At 43.5% G+C, this 24,016-nt stretch overlaps 1 protein-coding gene across 1 annotated transcript in view; it reads left to right on the forward strand.

Moving 5' to 3' along the window:
- spred1 (sprouty related EVH1 domain containing 1) overlaps positions 1-23,807 on the forward strand; it is a 35,284-nt gene extending 11,477 nt beyond the window's left edge. The window contains exons 2-6 of the mRNA XM_030444035.1: positions 2,401-2,671; positions 7,424-7,592; positions 11,823-11,869; positions 17,985-18,140; positions 18,254-23,807. Of these exons, the coding sequence (XP_030299895.1) occupies positions 2,401-2,671; positions 7,424-7,592; positions 11,823-11,869; positions 17,985-18,140; positions 18,254-18,952 (1,342 nt within the window). The 3' untranslated portion in view covers positions 18,953-23,807. The remainder of the gene's footprint in view (positions 1-2,400; positions 2,672-7,423; positions 7,593-11,822; positions 11,870-17,984; positions 18,141-18,253) is intronic.
- The last annotated feature ends 209 nt before the right edge of the window (positions 23,808-24,016 follow it).

Raw genomic sequence — 24,016 nt, forward strand, 5'->3', positions numbered from 1 at the left:
TAAGTTTGTGACGTTCAAAAAAACAATCCGTCTTGTTGCTCGGTTTATTTTTGGGAGTTGGGAACCACAGACAATAACAATAGTATCACGATACAATGATTCGGTGATGATCGATACATTGCGAGACAATCATCTAACAATATATCACAATCTGTCTCACTGAAGAATATAAAATACCCCAAAAAAGGCTAAGTGCAGGCATTATATATTTATTCTGGTGTCAGTTTCACAGAATTTGACATAACGTGAGATGAAACAATGTATTAAAAGCGCATAGAGTCTTTCGTTTGCGCCTCTTTATTGCACACACTGAGTACAACTTTTTGATTTTCACGTGTGCCATCAATCCCGTATTAAAGAAAGCCCTAAACCGGCAAAAGACTGGACTGTCAGAAAGCAGAACCGTTCTGGAATTTAGATGTTTGAGGGGAGGACACAACTATGCAAGACTAAAGTATTTTTGATATGTGTAAATGCAGTTTAGAGGAAGTTTAACACACAAGCTGTCAGGAAGTAGTGACTCTGGTAGGTCAAATTGTCAGGGGGGGAAATCTTTTTTATAGCGCCTCCACTTTTTAATAAAAGTATTGTATAACAAGAAAAAGCATTATGATATATTGTTGCGTTAATATTTTGCGGTAATGCTTACTAATCTTTTGAGGAAACTTGGGTAGATTATTAACAGGTGCTTTCACATAAAGAAAAGCAGAGCTCCAGATTTAATGCTCACTGGCCCTTAGATTAATTACTAACCAATAACCTGGGCACTGAGGTTTGCCAAGGGTGTTGGAGGCAGGGGGCCAAAGGTTAGCTTTATTTTGTTGGGCCATGATTTAGAGAGGGGAGGACTCAGCCATTCTTCACTGAGAGCAGAGGCTACTAGTTAACCGTGTGATATATTATGCGTCGACGTTTCTACGACTGTTTCATATTTAGTCGCTATCGGGGAAGAAATTCTTTACAAAACACTTGGGACTGCTTGACGTCATCCTCATTGGTCAACGGGCACGTCAGCCAGAGAGCAATGTGTCACCAGAGGACATCCGGCAGTCACATTCTTTACCGTCTTTGCCGGTTTCAGTCTGGTCTCAGTTTTTCCTCAGTCTTTAATATGTTACCAGGAGATTCTGCAAAATGCTGCCCTCAGCACACCCTGACCTTTGTCATTTCCGGTGTCCCAGTTCAGTCCGTGTTATCTAATCAGGGAAACATCTGACTCTATGTGAAGGGACAGAGAGACAAAGGACATGGGGTGGGAGATTATGATGTGTAAGATATACATTTGTGTATAAGTAATAGTCAGTTGAAGTACACGTGTGATACAGTCTGCCCATATACTGAAACCAACTTAGTGATGGTTTTCTTTTCTTTCCTACTGACTTTTAGATCTGTGTTATCACACTGTATGGCAGTACAGCTTTTTTCCAGTTTGTGGCTGTTTGACTTTGAATGATGACGCATGCGTTTAAGTTGCTGTATGTCCAAAAAATCTGTAGCTTTGTGCATTTTTTGTGCACACCCCCTCATGGCAGCTGTTTTATAAAACTCAGCTACATTGATAGTTGTTTTGTATCACAGACACAGATAACTCATTTAATGCAGGTGTAGGTGAGTGAGACAAGCCATAGCAGTATCATTTAAAGGAAGTTGATGGGAGCTGGGCACCCGTCATGTGTCGGGCAGCCTGAAACCACCTGCTTTCGGGTAAAATATTGAAAATCTGCAGCGGCCAGAGGCTGAACTTGGCCACATGGTCAGTCACCCTCCAGCCAGGGTTAAACATACACTGAAAGCTTCACGCTTCAGTCTGCGACGTCTTTCCCTAAAACAGAAACATACATTTAATCTGCGGTTGAGTTATTGACTTTGCTCCTTCATGTTCTATTTTTAGTCTTGTTACAGTTTGTAGGTTAGCTTGCTGCTAGTTATTAGCTCCTGCCACCACCCAGATTTCCCCACGGCTTCATTTGTTTTATTTAAGCTTGGCATCGGAGGAGTTCTGGTGTGATGTGGCCTGTGGTGAACTACGTTTAAACTCTCAGATGCTATGTAGACGGTTTAGACCCATCTCTTCTACATCTGTATGACTGTATAGAGTTCCTCATCACACATTCACTAACCATTCTGTTTAGGCTACATACGTGTGCTGTACTAAGGCTTGTTTATGCTGTGCCTCAACTGTATTATATGGGCTGTCTACTTTTGATTATGTTTTTGTAATCCATTTGATATTAAAGGTCACAGACTAGACCCTCCTGAAAGAGACCTTGATGGAACATGTTTAAATGCTGGTCACTCCTGATTATGTTTACTAAAAGCATTGTTTTCCTCTGCTCTCTCCTCTCTCTCCTCATTCCTTCCACCTTTCTCATCCTCCTCTCCTGCCTTCCTCCTCCACAGTGACAGTTATGCGCGTGTGAGAGCAGTGGTCATGACTCGGGATGACTCCAGCGGTGGGTGGCTTCCCCTGGGGGGCGGAGGTCTTAGCTGTGTCACCGTCTATAAGGTCAGCAGGGCGGAGGACAGCAGCAGCACCCACAGTGGAGGCAGCGGAGGCAGCAGCAGCAACCTCAGCCCGTGTAGCACCAGCCCTAGTCCCAGCCCCAGCCCTAGTCCCAGCCCCACCGCCGTGGAGTTCCACATCAAGGGCGAGAGGCTCAAAGACAAATTGGTAAGGAACCTCCAGCTCATTTCAGTGTATAAGGTTATGCTACGCTGCATAAACTCATGTTACACAAGATGATAGGTTGACTCTCTCTGTTATTTAGTCATTCCTTCTCTTTTACGCACATTCAGGTGCACCATCCAGAGATGGTGCGTTCTCTCGGATGAGATCACCCTGAAGCCCCCCTTTCCCAGACTCCCCCCCTCTCTCCCTCTATGTCTCACTCACAAGCACACTCACACACACAGGAAGTGGTTGTTTGGCTTTCCTCCATGGCGCAGGTATCTGAAAATAGGAGCGAACTGCGTGATGCTGTGATGCATGATGATATCATCAGGGAGAAGGGCAGATTACTCAGGAGCGAAGAATGTGGGATGAGGGATGTGGGAAACGCACAAAGAGGCTGGAAAGGGACCGAAATGATGGAATACGGGCTGGAAATTCACACTCACTCTGGTTTTCCATGAGTACACAAGGATTTGCCCACCTTTTTATGAGCATTTCCTCTGTCTTGATGTGTGATGTAAAGACTGTGTGTGTTGGTAATTAAGCCAGGAAAATATGTTCCTTGTTAATGGTAATAAAAAATAAATAAATCCCAAATGTCTACATGTACAAAACGCTGTATTTTTACATGGTCAAATGGTGAGAATATAGGTCTTTAGACATGCTTATATTTCCCTCTGAAATCTTTTTAGTTGACCTGTGTCAGGTCACATGGCTGTAGTGGGGCTGCAGAATTGATTGAAATATTATCGAAATTTGGCCAAGTTCAATATTCAAAATCCAGAGGCTGTACTTTCCTTCGGTAAAGGTAAAATGCATTATAACAAGATACTGGTCTACAAATATGGTTCTCCAAAGGTAAAGAACATGATGGTTTGGTAGAGACTCCAGTAATCATTTCAATTTTTTGTCCATTCCCACTAATTGTGAGTAATACACGACTGCAGTATCGGTCAGAATATTCGCAATATGATTTTTTTACCATATCGTGCAGCCAAAAATCTAATTGTTTAAAGCCATCAACGATCAGCTGAATGAGTTTATCGGTTTGAATTCAACCAAATAATACAAAATGTTATTGTACCCTTATCTGCATTTACAGAATCAAACAAATAATTAAACTTCACAAGCACAATTTGTCAGTATGTTGCAGTGGGACCAGAAAGTACTAGGATCATTCACAGCAAAGAAGAAACCTCACCTGCACAACTCCACTTTGAACTTTAGCTGTAAACTACAGTTTCACAGACACGACATGCAGTGGAGCGTGTGCAGCTTGTGCATTACTAATACATTATTATGAATTTATATAATAATGTATCTACATTCTAAGATATTCTAAGAAATATTGTAATTTTTATACATACACATTTTGTTATCATGTACAACACGTACACGCTCAAACGCTGCAAATGGCAGTTCTCTTTCCTCTTTTTCCAGTTTTAATCCGTATGGTGTTCGCTTCAGCTGCTGTAAAGCTCATGACCTTCTTCTCACGGACTCATTCAGTGTTGTAGATGTAAAACAGATTCAGTAGATTCACTGGGATAATCCTGGTCTGTGGTAATGAGAGTGTAAATCTGTGTGTTAAAGAGAGAGACAGAACTGTCTGTCAGATGTATGGAGACCAAGGAGGCCACCATGATGCACACAGCCAGTTGGCTCCTGACAATCCGACATGAGAGGCTTGTTACAGCGGGGCGTCTAAATCACCTTTTTTTTTTTTTTTTTATCTTCTTTGACTGAGCACATTTTATGTGTGTTTTGTGTTTACGCCGTGTTCGTGTTTTGTGCGTTGCTATCCAAGCGTGTGTGTGGCACAGGAAAGGGTGCGACGGGAATGCTGTTGTTCAGACAGGGTACAGACATGGCTCAGAGAACTCTTTTGGGATGTGGTAAAACACCCCTATCACCGCCAGAGTCTACCCCCAGCCACCACAACAAACACCCGGCCATATGTAGGTCTGTCGGGGATGCCACCCAGTTGCCATAGTGTTGGCGCCAACCACAGCGCTACCGACAATCTGAGGGCATCAAGAGGAGGGCAGGCAGGGTGATGAGACCATGAAAACAACAGCAACAGACAAAACCACATGAGAGTATGTTAGCTAGCGTCAGACAAAACGCAGGGCAATATCAGGAGTTGTTACCACAGTGTTGGCTGAAACAGTAACGTCAGTGTTTTGATTTCAAAGGTAAATGAAAGACCATAATTATGTTGAATGAGTGATGTTGAAAACAGTAAAAAAAAAAGGGCCAAGGGAAGAGCTTCTGAATGTTTGAGAGGGTGTTTGGTTTCATTTGTTATGTCTAAAACAAGACAAAAGGAAAACGCAGTTCCGTGTTGTAGATGTAATTCTCCGTCGTCTGCAGAGATATCATTTTTATGCCTGAAATGGACAGAATGAAAAAGCACAACGGCGCCGCCCCGTCATCTAGGAACCTGATCTAGATGGGAGAGAAATCAGATCAGAACAGATGCAGTGATTATGAAACCACAAAGGTCCGTTTTTTTCTTCTTTTCTTTTTGGCCGGTAGAAACGAGGTGATTGGGGTGTGCGAGATATGAATCAGGCGAAGAAGACGTGTGTAGTCAAAGAGCAGGAAACAGAGGTGGAGCCAGATGGATGGGAGACGGAAGAGGTGGAGGGGGATCTGTCTATAAGCGCAGTGATGCGGCACAGAGTGTACTGGTGATGACTCAGCTGACTCTCCATACAGCTACCAATCACTCTCCTCCTTGCCTCCCCCCCTCCTCTCTCTCTGTCTCTGTCTCTCTCTCTCTCTCTTTCTTTCTCTCTCCTTCTCTCTGATTCTCTGACTCTCTTAAAAACTATGGCTCTAATTGGTCGATGATTACTTACCATTCTGGGTCTCGGATTATGACAAATCTATGGCTTAGCTTTCACCTCGGATGCTGTCGTCTGTATTGCGCGACTCCCTCTGATTGATGCAGCTGTGAATGTGGTGCAGATCAGGCTTACTTTTAAAGAGCTCTGCCTCGGGGCAACGGCCCTCTCGATACAGTTGTTTGTCTCCAGCGTTGTGATTGTATTGAATTGTCTCTGCCAGCGAAATCTGTTTGATTAGCTGCAATTCTTGGGCAAGCAGCGCCTTCAAAAACTTAATTACATTGAACCATTTTATTTCAATTATATTATATCCTTTAATTTTGCGATTGTTACAGAAATCTTTAAATGATTATCAGATGATGATGGCTGCCTTTTATAGAACAAACCCTAATTTCTTGCATGTACGTCGACTTGGTCCTTCTCTGTTTCACCCCCATATCCACTCTCACACTATCTCTTCCCTACCCTCTGCACATCTCAGCTGCCTCCTTCTCTGCGTCCGTACCTCTCCTCCCCTTACATTTCTGGCCTCTATTCTGTTTCTGTCCCCCCTCTCTCTCTCTTTCTTTTTTTTTCTGTCAGAGTGGCTCCTCCTCCTCTCTTTTCTCCGAGCGCGGAGTGGAATGCGGTGTTAAGTATCGTCCTTCCATGCAACTGTGATACTTCCTCCTCCGTCGGCCTCACTGCGCGCTCACCTTACCTGCTCCGGCTCCATTCAGTCTCGCCTCCACAATCAGCCCCAGAGGCGCAGCGGACGCCCCCACCACCCCGCCGCCCACCTCACCATCAACTACCCCACCCCTTCCTCGCCAGCCCATCCTCCCCACATGCATCCCTCTCATCCTCACTGGCTTAACCTTTGCCCCCTCTTGTCTTGGGAAGGCATGTATGCGATATTGACATGAGGACAGAAATTAAGCGAAACATCTTCCAGCACACTTGAAAACCAGCTCTCGCTCAGATGAAACGTATACCTGTGTGCGCCCTCTCTGACACACATATCGCATATCATCAACCTCTCACATAGCAGCCACGTCTCAACCTCTTAAGCTGTGCATGTTGACTGTTTTTATGGATCGACGGCTAACGGTACAATCTGCTTTCAGTTGTCGAGTATCAGTTTGTGGCCGTCCTCCCGAGGCGAAGATGCACAGCGTAGCACTTGGGTCATTGAGCTTTTCACCACACCGGCTCCGGCCGCTCACAATTTCTCTCGCGCCGACTGCCTTGCGTACACTCACACATTCACACCTCATTAAGCCACCTCTCGTGCACGTTGGTAAAAAAAAACCTAAAAAAAAAAACCTCAAAGACTGTAATGGCCGTCTCTCATTTCATTTAATCTGCCTAGAGGAAGGCCGGGAGGCGGCCCAGTAGCCCTGATTAATAATAGGCTTTGGAAACACAGTCTCTCTCTGCCACACACTTGGGCTGCTTGGCTCCAAAACATACATAACCTCCCCTTCTTCTGCCACCACCGCTGCTCTCTGACTTTATCATCATCTGTAATGAAAACCCCACCATTTAGAATGTGTTTTACAAATTATCCAAAGAGGTATGTGAAATTATTGGGTTTAGGATGATTCCAGTTTTTTTTTTTTTGGGGGGGGGGTTCTATTTTAGAAACTCTGGAGTTATGTAGTTCCAGATGCAGGCCTCTGCTATCAACCTCTTACTCCCTGTTCTCGTGTTGCTGTGGAATGATTGAATGTGACACGTTTAAACAGCTTAGGGTGAGGGGAAAGATGAAGGATCTACATGCATGTTCTCCAGTTAGCTTCATCATTATACCTTTTTAAATGAGGCAGTTTGTAGCCTGCATGCCAACAACTTGAGCTTGACCAAATGTTGTGCCTTATTTCTCTCTCAACTCAATTCTGTGTGTGTGTTTTGTTGTCAGGTGGTCCTGGAGTGTGTGCTGCAGAAAGACGTAGTATACAACAAGGTCAACCCAATCTTCCACCACTGGAGGATAAACAACAAGAAGTTCGGACTGACTTTCCAGAGCCCCGCCGACGCCCGTGCCTTTGACCGGGGCATACGTCGGGCCATCGAGGACATCAACCAAGGTGTGTGTGTTGCCGGGTAGTGAATGGTGGCTGCGTGTGTGTTTTTTTTAAACACCGGGTTTGTTTGGAATCCCCTCTAAGAGGTTGCACTATACTGTATGTGTTGGCAGACGTCCAATACGTGTAAAGTAATACGGGTGTATGTGTATGAACATGGCGTGCATTCTGTTAGCCGGTGTCTACAGCCTACATTCCTGCCTGTTTGTCATTGGCTTTGTAATGGCTGACCTAGCATCTGTTCTAGGAGAGATGCATAGCGTTGATTAGCGTTGATGACTTCCCCCCACTGCTACCTGCTCACTCACCCAAGCCTTACCCCTCGCGCGTTATCTTATCAGCTCCAGCTGCCCAGATAAACTCTCTGCTTCCTGTAGAGACCGGCAGGGCAACTCTGCGCCCAGACAGCGACTGATATAGGACAGGGGAGGGAGGGTTGTTAAGAAAGACTGGGGGCAAGTGTCAGGACAAATAGGAGGAGTGGCAATCTGAGATAGGGAAGAAGAAACTTGACCATTGTGGGCTTTTGTGCTGAACAGACTTGGTAGGTCTAGTCTACAAAAAAAAATAAAGGCAGGGTTCATTCTGTCTGTGCTCACTGTGGCATTCGTACAATTTTTCTTTAAGCTAAAGTAGATATCACACTCTGTTGGAGCTGAGTCTTTGAGTTTAGTTAGCAGCTTTGGTTTCTGATAAGCATTATTTTTCAGTACAGTGCCAGAGGTTGCAAAGTCATCCAATTAGCAGGAGAGTTGCCAGCTCAGCAATCTGCCACCCAGCCCCATGTTACACAAGAGGCTGGCTGGCTGGCTGGCTGGCTGGGGAGCTATAATCTCCTTTACTCTCTAGACCTGGGAACCCCAGGGAGCATAGAGGAGGTACAGCAGAACATATCGTAAAAGACTTATCACCACGAGGCATCAGTCGCTTCTTGCCCACAAGCGTTTATCTGAGATTTGCACTTCCTGGGCACAAGTCCACACACAGTCTAGGTAAAAGGTAATCATGGGCAACAGCTGTAGGGCTGGCTTTGCAAGTCGCTCTGCCTGTCACCTTTTTTTCCAGTCGAAGCAGGAGAACAAAGAACCATTGAATGCTATGAACAAAACTATATTAATGAAAGGATAGCAATGTCATATCAGAGGTAAGGGCTGCTTAGTAGGTGTAGAAGTTGGTTGATTTTGTCTGTGTAACTGGATTTTATATGAGGAGATTGACAGAAAATTCATCAGCAATCCTTAAAATAATCCTTTTAAGTGAAAATGCGCAAAATGTACTACTGGTAGCCCCTAAAGTATAGATAATTGCCAGTATTCTTAATCCTCTATGATAGCAACCTGAGTACTTTTGTATTTTGGAGTGTTTGAAGAACTATTTGCACTTTTTTAGGAGATTTTATCGACCAGACAATTATTGGAGAAAATTATCTAGAAGATTAAATCAGCAATGAAAGTAATAGTTAGCCGCAGCCCTAATTTACATCACAGGATCCTTCGGGAAGAAGGTTGAACGTCTCTGAATTCCGGTCAGTGTTGATTAAACACATCGGCCTCACCCAGAGGCTGTACAGTTTCTGTCTGCTAGTAAACGCTTCATCTCTTTCCTGTGAATGTCAGCTACAGCAGGTGATGGTGAGTTTTCGTCTCCCCAGCACCTCTCTTTCTCTTGTCTCTCTCTCTCTCTCTCTCTCTCTCTCTCTTTCTCTTTCTCTTCTCTCTCTCTCTCTCTTTCTCTTTCTCTCTCTCTCTCTCTCTCTCTCTCTCTCTCTCTCTCTCTCTCTCTCTCTCTCTCTCTCTCTCTCTCTCTCTCTCTCTCTCTCCCCTGCTGTCCTCTCCTGCCTCTGCTCTCCTTTCTCTCCTGGCATCTTCTGTATTCTGCCGGTGTTGTGTAATGCCTCTCTTTAGCTCAGGCAGTCAGGTTCTTCTGTATTCCTGTTGCATCGTTCTGCTGCTGGACTGCTGCGTGAATGTGTGTGGGGAGAGAAGAGGCAGCAAAAGAGAGAGAGAGAGAGAGAGAATATGTTTTGCCCGTGTGTGTGTGTCAGTCTTGCAGTCCTCTGTTGCCATGGCAACGCCGGGCACATGGCTCAGGCAGCTTCGTGGCCCAGCACTGCCAGAGTCGTGCTGCAGGAAGCCTCTCGGTCTCTCTCTCTCTCTCGGTCTCTCGGTCTCTCTCTCGGTCTCTCGGTCTCTCTCTCTCTCTCTCTCTGTCTCTCTCTCTCTCTCTCTCTCGGTCTCTCTCTCGGTCTCTCGGTCTCTCTCTCGGTCTCTCGGTCTCTCTCTCTCTCTGTGTGTGTGTATACACACACACCTTTCTCCATGTGATTCAGTCAGATGGACAGACTGATGGACCGACCGGGTCTAACACTAGTCCGGTGAATTCTTCTGGCCTCTCTGTAGCAGAGAAGGAACTGCCGTGAATGAATGCAAACAGACTGGCTGATGCCTCAGTGCTTCTAACAAGGCCTCAGTGATCGTAATTAAGTGAACCTAAGTTTTTAAAAGATCCTCTCAACATTGTAGGTACAAACAGTTTCCACTTGGAAATGGTTTAATCCCTGTTTTCTGCAGCATTGCCAAGACAGTTACCCCAATCATTTCCCCTTCTATTAAGTTTCTTTAACAGTATTTCCTTTTATATATATTCTGACTGCTGCTGCCGGAAAATCAAGTCCAAGTTTTCACGAGACATGCACACCACTTTGTTTAAAAGTTAAATACTAGTCTGAATATCAGAGCTTGCACATTTTTTTTAATCGTGCGGCTTGATGTGCACAAGTATAAAACACATTATACAAGGCTGCTGGTACGAAAGCCATCTAAAAAAAACCCACCAGTTTCTTATAACATGGTATATGCTACTGCACAATTATTATAATTGTTAATATCAGTTTTTATTACCTTTTTAATACAATGAAAACATTAACATATTAAAAACATGTCAGTAGAATTTGATATCGTAGATACGCAAATTCTCACAGTCAACTTTCATATCACAGTACTCTTTAAGTTATATGTCACATGAATCGTAAGACCAAAAAATGCAGGATTAAAGCAAGTCCTAAGTTGCTCACAAAGGTGTGTATTTATACATGGCATCATTTTGATTCAGGGGATACATTTAAAGCACAGACAATTGGTACCAACACTAGTTTTACACATCTAATACAACCCTCAGGACTTTATTGGATTACAAAACCTCATGCTTTGCAGACAAAAGGGCGTCACTGAAGTCCCTCAATAAAATGTGATGATTTAATTGTTGACACATATGAACACAATTAAAATAAACTGTAAAATCTGATGCAGTATTTAAGTATAACTTCTGTGTAGTTTAAAAAAAAAAAAAAAAAAAACTTAAGACAATAATAATACAAGATTAGCTATTAAACAATGGCGCTCTCCATGGGACTAATGTCACCCTGCTTAGTAGAAAAAGGGTTTAACAAAACAGCACTTTGTGTTTAAGTATCAGTGAGACTAGTGTCCTTCCTCGGGTTACACCCTCCACAGTTTGATTCTCTGTGGTAATGAAAAGCTGTAACACAGTCAGCCTGCTACCTGAAACATAAGCCCCGACTCCAGCATCAGCAGACGAGCCATTTTGGATGCGGGAAATGGCACATGGCGTTTTAGCCCTGGGTCGGGGTTACATTATTCTAGACATGCATATTTCATTAACTTGTGTGTGCCCCACTGACACAGAGCAGCTTTTTTCTTCCCCCATTAGGCTAGAGTCAAGAAGAAAGCAGAAGTCTTGTCCTGTTATGGCCTGACAAGAATCAGCAATGTAAATCTGTTGGTTAGAGCATGCTCATGTCATCCATTGAGGGTGAAAAATGTTTTGATAAATACCATTTGCATATAGATATTTTTAGAAATGCACATATGGTTTGAAAACAGTTCACGGAAGTCAATGAGTGTATGATTTCAATGGTGTTCTGTGAGGTTAACCCCCCCCCAATGGGAAAGTTCCTAAAACCAGGCCTTCCTTGTATTTGTTAATCAAATGTAGCTGTCTAAGGTACTAATAGAAGAAAATAGTGCTCCATGTATGTGCTGTCAATACAGGTGTTATATTGTAAAGAAACCTGATGCTACATGTCGGTAATATAAGGAGGTGCTGAAACGGCACTTGAAACATGTAAGTTTTTGGTCTTTTGGTCTGCAACAGTGCATGTGTTGGAGTCAAGCCTCTTATCTTTTCCCCGTCTTTGTTCTCTCTCTCTTGCAGGTTGTCGGTCATTTGGGGAAGGGGATACTCCCGAGGATGGACTACCGGTGAGTAAGATTTAAGCTTAGAAGTTCTGGCAGAGAGAAACTACAATATAGAGTAAAACTGGTTCACAAAAAAAAAAAAAAGGTTTAGGTTATTTTTTTTATATCTGCGTGTCATGGAGTGGAAAATGGATGATTACAATGTTGAAGTGCACCTGGTGTAGGTTTTTATGGAGTTCGATTCATCACTCAGCTCTCCCTCGCTGTTAAATAGGAGGCAGGTCATAGCTAGAACCTGAGCCATATGTTTGAGCCCTGATGTGTCCCACCCAGGCGCTGACACCTGCCTTTGTTTCCTAACAGTTGTTCTTGGAGATTTACAGGTGTTTAACCAGTGCCAGCCAGACCCCGAGGTGAAGCTGGGTGTTGGCCAGCGAATGTGCTGGAGCAGGCTTAGCTGTCTCTATCAATCTAACCTGGTTGCTGTCACTCTCGTTACAACTGATGCCGATATAATAACTATTGCCTCAGGAGCTACTTGTTCAAAGGCAGCTTGGTGGAAATTCTCTGCTATTTCAACGGTCTCCACACTGAATGCGTTTCTTCATGAGCCTGGGCCTCTTTTTGTTGACAGGTTGAGAACCATTAAGGTGCGTTATGTGAAGAATTGTATGCGTTTCTGGCATGTGCCGCTCTATTGACTGCTGACATGTGCGGTTGAGAATGCAGTGTTCTCAGAGAGAGAAAGGTATATAGTTCATGTCCACACACCCATGTTGATTTGTTCAAGATATCAGGCCTGTTACAGAAACGTCAGTCACCTCTGATTGCGAAGTAGGTGAAAAGACACCTCCGAGGGAGGAAGGGCAGTTCTTGTAGTGTACAGGTACATAGACAAGAAACCGTCCATACATAAATCTGTTAAATATGGACCCTGTTATATCTTATATATGAACCATGTACTTATCAGTTGTGTGATGGAGATCAGATTAGAGACTTAACCACTCATGTAAAAGATGGGTGAGTTTCCTAAGATGGCGATCTTAGCAAATGGATGTGATGGATGTGTCTGGATCACAGAGGTAGCGTTTGTTCTTAGCAGAATCTTCGGTTCCTCCTGTCAGCTGGCATATTTAAGTTTTTGTAGTAAAAGAGCTGTGTTGTATATCAACTTCATGAACTAGCCATTCCTCATCCATGTCATGCGAGCAACAGGAATGAAACTAGGAACAGTGCCTCGGGCTCAAAACGGCTATCAATGTCGCGCCGCGCTGCGTCGCTCACGGCCAGTTAGGACGCTCCAACAGGAAACGGTACAATCAAGCTGATAATGTCGCCTGATGTTCACCCGCGTTGAATGCAGTTCTGACATGCTGTTGTAATTAATTATAGTTGACACAGTGTCGGAGAGGTGTTTATTCAGCTCTGGCATTTTTTTTACACTGTACCATTGTGGTGTATAAGGTACAGCTTCAAAACATTCTAAGGTATTTAGCCCACAGCAATCAAATACCTAAAAGAGACGCCTCGAAAATTATTCATTGCATGGCCGCTGTATTGCATTACATGGTGTTTTCAGTTTTTGCTGACTGGTTAGTGAAAATGCCCCACCAGATCTTATGTCTGATATCACTCCGTACCTGCTTTGACTTATTTTCAGCTGCAAGTTCATTGCACTTGTCAGAGGCCAGTCATCACCTTTGACCAACCCTAGTGTCTTACATCCTGTACGTCATAGGACTAGAGGAGCAGCGAAGGAGGGAGAGCTGCGTTCCTGTTCCTGTGGCGAAGTTCCTCTTTAAGGAATCAGCCTGAACATACAGGAAATCCAATGGCACCACTGTTGCTAGGCAGCAGGGGAGGGGGACCGTGGGGGGCGCTGTGCAGCAGGAGGGTGGGTTGGGGGGTAGAAGGGGGTGTTCACAAGGTTCAGCGAGTGAGCCACCGAGGGTGTCACCATGGTGATTTGGCATCCGAATGTTGCGGTCGGAGACCTGGGCTACAGAGAAAGAGAAGTGAACCAGTGGCGAGTGCTGCAGCCAGAGAAACTAGCAAATACCAGCACGCAACAAGATGTGATATGAGCTGTGTTCGCTTTAAGCAACGGCAGTGCTCGCACAGATAACCAAAAATGTGTTCTGACCTTTTAGTTTGTGTTATTGACAGGCCCACCTTTTTAGAAGAGGGTCCTGGGTAACCTCGACCTTGTGGAGTAAGCAGATTCTAGTGTTTCATCAGCATGGGAGGTCACCAACAAGCTTTGTCTTGTTCCCTGATTAGATTCAGACATCTTCAAAAGCATCCCTAGGTTTTTTACTGGAATTCATGATAGCCTTGCATTGCATCAAGCGTTTGACTTATGTTTGAGTGTGTGAGCTGGTGTGCACGTACATTTCTGTGTGTTTGTGTGTGTGTGTTTGTGTGTGTGTGTGTGTGTGTTAATGTACATGCGTTCAAGACGGTCTTCTCCACCCACATCCTGCCCACTGAGGCTCAGCACCCACTTGTATGCCCTTCACAAGCTTACCGCATTCTTCCTCTCACTCGGAAAAACACACACACACACACACAACACACAGTAAACGCACATGCAACATATTTTAGCTATAAAAAAAAAAAAAAAAAGAAGTGGTTGCACAACTCTCCACTCAGCTGTGATGACCCACTGCCAGGAATTATGCCGTACCACCACAGTCCTTCCGCTAGTACAAAGTAAAATGTGTTCTTTTTTCCCCGAATGCCACAGGAAAACATCCGCTTCTAATTTAGCTCGGGCAGGAAGTTTTCTCTTATCAGTTTAGTACACAGAGGTTTTGTTGGCCAGTTGACTTTTACAGCCTCACTCATAGACCAGAGACTTTGAGACGGGGGTTGGTGTGTCTCAACAATGCTCCATAAAGCACCTTGGAGCCAGGAGGAAGAGCGGTTTAAAGGAAGAATTAGTTAGCTAAGCATAAAGACTGGGAACTGTGTGAAACAGACAGCCTGGCTCGGTACAAAGATTACAAAATCCGGCCTTCCCCGTCCTGTAAAGTGGACAGATTTACACATTATGATAAGATGGAAGACAGAATGAGATCATTTTGTTTAATTAGTACAAGCAACCACAACTTAGAGCAATAGAGCACCTTCTAGAAGTAATACATTAAAATTGGTTTATGTCAATGTTATTTTCATCAAGTGCAAGTTCAACAAGATTTGACTCGAGAACCGCACACACAGTCCTTGGTTGAAGCCTCTTGGAAATAATGAATCTTAAACTTGCTGCAAATTGTGTAAGAAAACGCTAGTGTTGGTGTCTTTTGGTAATAAGGAATTAAAGCGGGAATGGGGGATCAGAAAATCACAAAGCTGGCGTTTTGAAAAGCAACCATCCAATGCCTGCCATTACCCAGTGTTGTTCTGTATTCACATCGGGAGCATCACCAAAGTATTAACTAATTTAATTTGCAATTAATTCTGGGATTCTGAGTTTACCTCGTATCCTTCATAGGTTTTTTTTTGCCAGTATGGGCGTGAAATAGGTCTTAAATTGCAATTTATAATGGTTTTAAAAGGTCTTAAAAACTCTTAAATTTAACTTGTAGAATCCTGAAGAGACCCCTAACTCATGTTAATAAGCGTATTTGCCATAATCTCGAATGGTTTGTTTACACGATTCATGGAGAGTAGCCTGGAACTTGGCTGTACTTCTTTGTTTTTTGAGTTAACAAGACACATGGATGAGCTCTACTCACGATTTGCCTCATTTAAGCCAAGCCATATTTCTAGAGTGTGAGAAACAAATGTAAACAGACATAAATCGTTCAGTTTTTGTGACGTGCACGTCATCTCGGCCTCTCTGTTCTTCCTCTCTGTCTGACGCAGAGATCCAGCATGCTCTGTAGGTTTCTCAGTTTATGGGCCGACCCCAGCCTTCCCTGTCCTGAGCCCCTGTGCCTTTGAGGGCGGAAGTGCATGGATCCCCGATGTTGGTGCGGAGCCAGGTTGCCCCTGGCTCCGCACCACCTCCATCCCTCCTCACCCTCCTCTGTTCTCCTCCCTCACCCAGCCACATCTCCAGGGTCAGCTCAGCTCCAGATTGGCCCCCACGCATGCCTTTGAATGGTGGGGCTTAGGCAAGCGCTTTAAAAGGAAGCCCAAGTCTGTTTCCCATTTCACCCCCCACCACCGCCCCTCCACCCCAGCCCCTCGCTCCTTTCTTTCTTTCTCTCACATACACACACAGCTGTCATCTGGCTTTTTAAGTTCTGTGCTGCATTTCTCCAGCTGGAGCTGGTTTATGACATTCCCTCGGCAGACTCTTTGGCCTCTCACTCTCTTTCTCCTTCTCTCTTGCTCTCTTCTCTCTTGCTCTCTCGGTCTCTCTCTCTCTCTCTCTCTCTCTCTCTCACTCACACACACACACACACACACACACACACACACACACACACACTGCACACACACGAATACAACACAAAGTCATTTTTTCCTGTTCTGTTCTTTCTCTCCTCTCCCTCCACTGTCTCCTATTCCTCACATTCCCCTGCAGACGCTCTGGATGTGTGTTACACCACTTGGTATGTTTAGAGGCAAAGAGGGAGCAAAGTCTCACACACACACACACACACCATGTGTTAGCAGTCTAGATGTGGGGGGGGGGGGGCTGACGAGAGAGGGGAAAAAAAGAAGAGAAAGAGGGGGAAAAAAAAAAAAAAAAAAGAAGTCAAAGGAAGCATCTCTTAGCAACCACAGGACAGTAATTACTGTAGCAGCAGCTGGGAGCAAACCAGATTTCCGCTGTGCGTTAAAGCAGTGGCGTGGGCTACTTTACACACGGCACTGACTAACCAGAGCCAGCAGCCTCCTCCACACGCAGAGCAGAGAGAGGGAGAGGGTGGGAGAAGGAGAGGAGAGGAGGACTAACCCTGCCTTGATGAGGTCGGGGTGTGTGTGGGAAAAGAGGGACAGCTCGCCAGTGTGTACGAGGCTCGAATATGGTTGGATCGAACTTGTACGTGTGAAGACGGCTCGGCGCGGGTCCATGTTTGTGTATGTCTAAGCGGAGACAGATATAACCTTGAGGACCATTTATTTTGCAGTATTACTCGAATGATTTTTCAGACTATTTGAATATAAAACCCGTTTTGACAAAGACGGCAGAATTTTTAATGTCTCACTCTGAACTTAATCAACCACAGCTCTGCTTATTCTCATGTAAACTGAATATGCGATTAGATGTTTGGTGTGGGGGGGCGAGCCGGAAGTTATGCCGGCGGTTGTGCTGAAACAATGCTGGACATGAAATATCCTCACACAGCTCTTGATGTGATAACTGACTATCCTCCCCCATCTCTCATCACCTCTGCACGCATGAATCATGAATAGCCATCACTTCTGATTTTGTTGCCATGAGTACTGAAGTATCAGACTGCTTCTGTTTATTTCAATTATGTCAGTGTTGCCGCCTTTATCATTTTTTATAACGTCTTTGCTGCTGACCGGCATTCACAAAGGTGTTATTTATAGACATCTCATTCTAACTGGTATCAACAGTGAGCGTCCCTGTTGTAATTACGAGACTGTTCGGCGTGAGATGGGAGGAAAGCTCACGCCGTCTCCAACGTGTCAGGCGCCTCTTTTTTTAGGCCCCATGCTTGTAGATTTTGCATCAGTTAAAATGTTTGTGGGAACACATGCAAGGTTGATGGGAACTCTGAGTTCTTAACAGAAGGGGCCTTGAGTCATCACCACACAAGCACAGTCATTTGGCCGAGCGTGGGCGCCGGATGCCCCCTGGTGGTCACAAGTGGAACACACGCAGCCTACATACCCTGAGTCAAAAAAACAGTTGTGGTTATGAAAAATGAATTGATCGGCCGTTAGTGCTTTTGATGGTGTGATGGTAACATAGGATGTGAGAATGGCGGATGCTGAGGGTTTCAGCTAATGTCTATTTTTATGTGCAGTACATAAAAGAATATTGATTGACTATTGCAGTTCATCAGAGCTTGAGTTGATACCTTGGAGTGAAAATACTATTAAAAATCTAAATAATGTCAGTTAATTGGCCAAATGTTGATTAATGTTGTTGACAAATAGTTTGTGTTTCTTAAATGTGAGTCTGTCTGAGAGGAAACACAAGAACTGTCACAATTACATGACTGACTTGAACGCTTGCCGTCTTGTTCTCTAGGTGTGTGATGAGCCTCCTTCCATCTGTACCCCAATGAAAGAGCCCTTCTCTCCGCTGAACAACGTCGTCTCCACCGAGCCATTCAGGGGCTGCTACGTCCGCGCCCAACCCTTCGACGAGTTCCCCTCGAGCAACCGCCGCTACCTGCCTCCACAGGTCTGCCTCTCCTTCATTCAACCAGTCATATCTTCAAAATTCTCAAATCAAGTATTTTTTTCTTTTTCTTACTTGAGTGACCCGACTAATTCTCAATTTCTCCTCTTTCGAAGGTCTCCTTTAAGTCGACTCGTCATGTCAGCTTTCACATGGACGATGAGGAGATTGTTCGCATCAACCCGCGCAAAGACGTTCTCATCCGCGGCTACGAGGACTACCGCCACCCTGTCATGTGGAAGCAGGAGGCCGACCGCGAGGACCTGGACTTCCCCACCGCCTTCCACAAACTGGACAGTAAGAAGTGCGAGTACCTCTTCCCCGACGGCCCTGGTGGGGACTCCCACTCTGGCCCTGGTATGGGCATTGGAACAGGTATGGGGCTGGGGCTGGGCAAGGACACGGCCATCAAGACTCAGCCCTCGCCCCTGCTGAAGTCCAAGAAGGGCCGGCGGCGACGAGAGGACGGCGAGCGTTCACGCTGCATCTACTGTCAGGAGATGTTTAACCACGAAGACAACTGGCGGGGGCAGTGCCAAGACGCCCCCGACCCAATCAAGCAGTGCATCTACAAAGTCAGCTGCATGCTGTGCGCAGAGAGCATGCTGTACCACTGCATGTCCGACTCCGAGGGCGACTTCTCAGACCCCTGCTCATGTGACACATCTGACGAGCAGTTCTGTCTGCGCTGGCTCGCCCTGGTGGCGCTCTCCTTCATTGCGCCCTGCATGTGCTGCTACCTGCCCCTGCGCGCCTGCCACCACTGTGGCGAGGCCTGCCGCTGTTGCGGGGGCAAGCACAAGGCCGCGGGGTGACCTGACAGGACGGACTCTGGGACACCCTCAAAGCTAGCTAACACAGGAAGTGGATAAAAGCGGAAAATTAAAAGCCGGCATCCTTTTTTCATTCCCTCTCAGACGGGGTGATATGTTGTTGATCCCCAGCTCTGAGGGCTTTTGGAGATTTCAGTTTGTGTTTGTCGCCGACAAGCAGCAGTGGAGGACAAACCATATGCTTTGTGGGGGCTCTGAGCATCAAGCTAAGTTCAGGAGCTTAATCCGAGGAGAACAGGAGGAGGCGTCAAGATTAATAGACTTGGAGATGTTACTAAACACCTGTACACACACACACACACACACACACACATACACACACACACACACACACACACCTCTCTCTCACATTCTCACTCATGCATTGACAAAGCCAGGCCACAAATGTCAGAACTCAACTACAAGTAATGTGTATCTTTATGAAGGAAAATTGTCTTTTGTACAGAGAGTGACAACTTGATGACAAAAAAGAAAAACAAAACTATTTTGCGTTCAGAAAAAAATACTTGCTGTTTGAGTATGCTAAAAGGGATATGTTCTTGCTTTTTTGTGAATTTGCAGTTGGGTAACAGTGGCCTTTCCTTCATGGCTTAAGCATTTTGCTGACAATGTAATTACTAGACAGAGAAAAGTGCACTAGAAATGGTATTTCCCCCCAGAGTAAAGGTAACCCCTCTCAAATTTTTGTGGTACATTAACCACCATTTAGTGTAATTTTAACATTTGAGAGATGTTGCTGTGGTGGATGTACGGCCAATTCCTTTTTTTTTTCCCCCCCGTTTCATCGAATTTAGAAGAGAATCTAAAAGTCACAGCTTGCTTTTGAAGGTACAGCTTTGGTATAGCTTTTTGAAATTCAGTTAGAAGAATATGATTTCTTTCCCGAGGTGATTTAGACCATTTGATTTCATTCCAAAATAAAGGGATCGATTCCATGATTACAAGGGAAAAAAATGGTAACGACTTTACCATGCCGAGTTCCCCTAAATAGTTTTTCCACATCATGAAAATAGAATTAGAACCTTCTTGAACCATCTGAATTGAAACCAATACGATGACAATTTCATTCACTTCAGTGGATTTCAGTTTTTAATCCAGTTATTTACTGCTGTAGTGAAATTGTTTTGTGTTTTGTTTCATCATTGTTATTTTTCTGCTCATTTTATAAGGTTTTTTTTTTTTTTTTTTTTTTTTTTTTAAACAAAGGCTGAAATGTTGCTCAACCAGCAAGTTTTGTTTTGGTGAGTAAAGGGGTTACAGTGTTCCTTGGGTAAAATGATGAGGCACTTAAAATTATCTTTCTTATTGAGAATCCCTCCGATTTTAAACTTAATTTAGACTTAATTTAACATCCAATTTGGCGTCGGGGGGGGGGGAAGAAAACCCTCCTGAAAGCACTGCTCTCCAAGCTTTGGTTGCAGCACCCTCTCCAAATTTCCATGTTTGTCCCTCGAATTAGTGGGTTTCTCTTTGTTTTCTATTCCCCTCCTATCCTGTGGAAGTCTAGTATTTCGTTGTTCCTCAAAAGTTAAAGTCCACTCCTTCCGTATGTGTTCATTTAAGGCCCTGAATGAATGAATGCATTGTTCCAGGAATGCTGAGTATCTTAGCTATTAAGAAAAACATACAGATGTTTTGTATGTGTATGTTTGTGTGTGTGAGTGTGCATAGGTCCTCATATGCACTGTTGATCTGACGTGATGTAATGTCACCACTGACTATGTGATTAAGGCTTAGGACTCGTAACAGAGCAAACCATCGTCCTGTTTCCCAAAGCAAAGACATGATCAGGAGTACTTCGACATTATGGAAATGTAGTTTTTTGTGTTTTTTCCGAAGATTCGATAATGGGATCGATAACACTGTAATATCTGCCTGTTCCATACAAAACTGGAGCAAGAAGCCGCTTAGCTTAGCTTAGCATAAAAATGGATAAGGAGAGAAACAAAAGAAAAATCTGCCCTCGAGCAGCTTTTATAGTTCACAAATTAACATGCTGTATCCCATTTGTTTAATTAGTACATAATAAAAATGCCGATTTGTGGTTTAATGAGGTTTTGGTGGGACTATATCCTGGAATGGCACAGAAACTTCCTGGAGTCCTGTTGGCACCATGAGGTTATCTTGCAGAACTGTGAAGTTGGTGTTCACTAGTCCATCACATAACCCCCAATAAAACCACAAGTTTGAATTTTTTACATATTTATGTTTGTACAGATTAATACAGATGTTAATTAGGGAGCTTAGCGATGTTGGTGGGTGGATTTTGTTACCTTAGGAATAGTCCTGTGCAGCCAGCAAACTCCAATTATCATTCTGGTGTAGGAGTTAAAAACTAAAATATTCGGGCATGTTTGTATTTATTTAAACCAATTTTAAGCCCAGGATGCAGCGATGCCGCTTCTGCAAAATGGTGAAATTTGTTAGCATTAAAGGTGCAATATGTAGGAATTGGCCACCTGAAGAATTTGATATCAGCTAACTGTAGCTGGCGTTGGCTAGTTAGCTCAGTTAGATCTGTGAGTGGCATCAATCTTCTCATCTGATTCAAATAAACAAATAGGCTATTTGCCAAAATGTCGAACTACTCCTTCACGATCCTTTGAGAAACAGGGACGAGGCAGTCTGTTCAGAGTCGAGCTGCGTTTGAACCCCACCCAAAAGAACAACACTTAGATTAGAGCAGACTCCCGGCAGTAATACCAGTTCAGTTTGGTCGCTGGCTGCAATCAAAATTATCTCTGACTCTGTGGCATTGGCCTGATTGAAATTAGTGCTAATTGTGATTTCCCCCTCAATATTTAACAGCCGATTTGACACAACAGCCGCGCGCCATCGCTAACACGCGCGCATCTCTTTCTCAGCTCCTGTCACTCCTGCTCGAAGTAAAACAACGAGAAAACAGTTTATTTTTCCTAATTCCGCCCCGACAGACGCTCCCTTTTCTTTCTATGCAAACTTTCTAACGTGGGAAACACATTGACCTCTCTGCAGACTGAGTCAGTGACGGGACAGGACACTTTAACGCTATGATAGGTAGACGTCGACCAAGCCCTGGTACCAAACTCCAAACACCTGTAAATATTTAACACTATATTTAAGTTCTTGATAATAATCCCAGCTTTTTTTTTTTTTTTGTCTTTGAAATTTTAAAGATAGAGCTGTATTTATCGTTGCTGTCAGCATATACTGTAGCTTCAATTGACAGCATTATGTACATAGGTCACCTTTTAGTATTATTTCACATTGAAAAGTAGAGGGCGTTTTGTGATGGAAATGACTATTGAGCTTCTAATAGAGTTTCTCTCTAGTTTTGTACTGTAGAACGAAGGATAGTGCTAACACGGTACAGTAGTGGCAGTCCACTTGTTTTCAAAAGTTTGATATATAAATATATATATACATACGTACATATAAAGCTGCTAGATACAATCACTAATTTTATTGTGTTGACAGAGAAAAAAAAAATCAGCTATGAACGACTGTTAAACCCTAATTCTCCAACAGCATATAACCATGACGGTGAGTTTTTAAATGTGTGGTGAAAGTGAGTGGACACTCGTGCATGTGTGTGGGTTGCGCGAGTGTTACTATATACGTGCGTGCTTGTGTGTGTGTGTGTGTGTGTGTGTGTGTGTGTGTGTGTGTGTGTGTGTGTTGTATGTGTGTAAGTTTCCAGTGTGCGTGCGTGCGTTTGTGTGCGTGCGGGGTTGGTGTGTAACCAAATGTTTGGTTGGTTGTCATATTCTCCCATTTGTAATTGGATTGCCCTGCATTATTGCAAGCTGAACCAAGGTTTGATGAACCTGATTAAAACTTGCTGGCTGAGAAGCAAAAATGTAGGACGTGCATTTATACAAAGTGTAGAGAATGCTGAAAATAACACTTCTCATTCTGCATTAACCAGCACAGTGCAACTTCCTGTCATGTACTGTATTATATATGCAACATGTGTCTGTCTGCTTTAATATATATATTTTTTTGACCTGCATTATATAAAGACTTCAGTTTTAACCACTTTGCTGCTAGTCTTTTATCCTCTTTCGATCTTGGAAAAATTGTGCATATCTTTGGGGAATGCATACAAGTGTACATTCTTGACATTGTGTAGATTAAAAAAAGAAAAAAGCTATATAAACCTGTTTCTCTTCAGTGTATTGTTTTAAAACGGTTACTTTTCACAGCAGTTGAGTGGTTATGTTTCAATTCTCCAATGCTTTGGTGCACTGATGATACTCTATGTAAGCTTTTTTTCATCTTACAGCGCTTGATGTAACATTTATGTGATTAGTTCTAAATAGTGGAAGACATTTGTGTTTTGAAACTTGCAGTATAAATGGTACTACTCTTAACTATTCTGTAAACACTGCCTGTTTTCTTTCTTTTTTCTTTCTTTCTTTCTTCCTTTCACTCTCTCTCTTTGTGCATATTTCTTTCCTGTGCATCCTTTTGTTTTTGTTTTTTTGTTTTTTTTCTCTTGAAGTTTCTTAGTGCCATCGGCTTTCACATCCTGACAACCTCAAAAAAGTGCCTCACGTCCATCCTAGTTTCCATTTTTATAATTTAACATCTCTCGTTCTGGTTCTATTGGTTTCTACACGTCTAGGTATTTCTTATCATGGTTCGAGAATACCAAGTATATGATGTAAAATTTATAGTCCCAATAACTCATGTCATAGTTGTATTTTCTTTATACAGATGTAGCTCGTTACTTTTCATAAATATATAATGTAAATATGCATACATATGTTTGTAACTGTTTTTATGTTACATCATACACTTGTAATTTGACATATCAAATAACATTATCATAATAAAATGGTGAGTTTTAATCTTTTGCTGTGCAGGATTCATTGTTTTTTTTTTTTCATCAGTCCGTATGTGAAAAGGAGCGAAGCCTCAGGACACGAACGAGCGCTGAATGGTGAAGACAAACTAAGTGCATTCGCTCAAGTCCACTGTGAAGACTTAAATAACTGTCTTCCTTATTATTGTTAAAATATATAAAATTATCATATTTTAATTTTTAAAAAGGTAAAGACATAT

The sequence above is a fragment of the Sparus aurata genome, chromosome 16 (genome assembly GCF_900880675.1).
Source record: "Sparus aurata chromosome 16, fSpaAur1.1, whole genome shotgun sequence".
In the NCBI taxonomy this organism is placed as follows: Eukaryota; Metazoa; Chordata; class Actinopteri; order Spariformes; family Sparidae; genus Sparus; species Sparus aurata.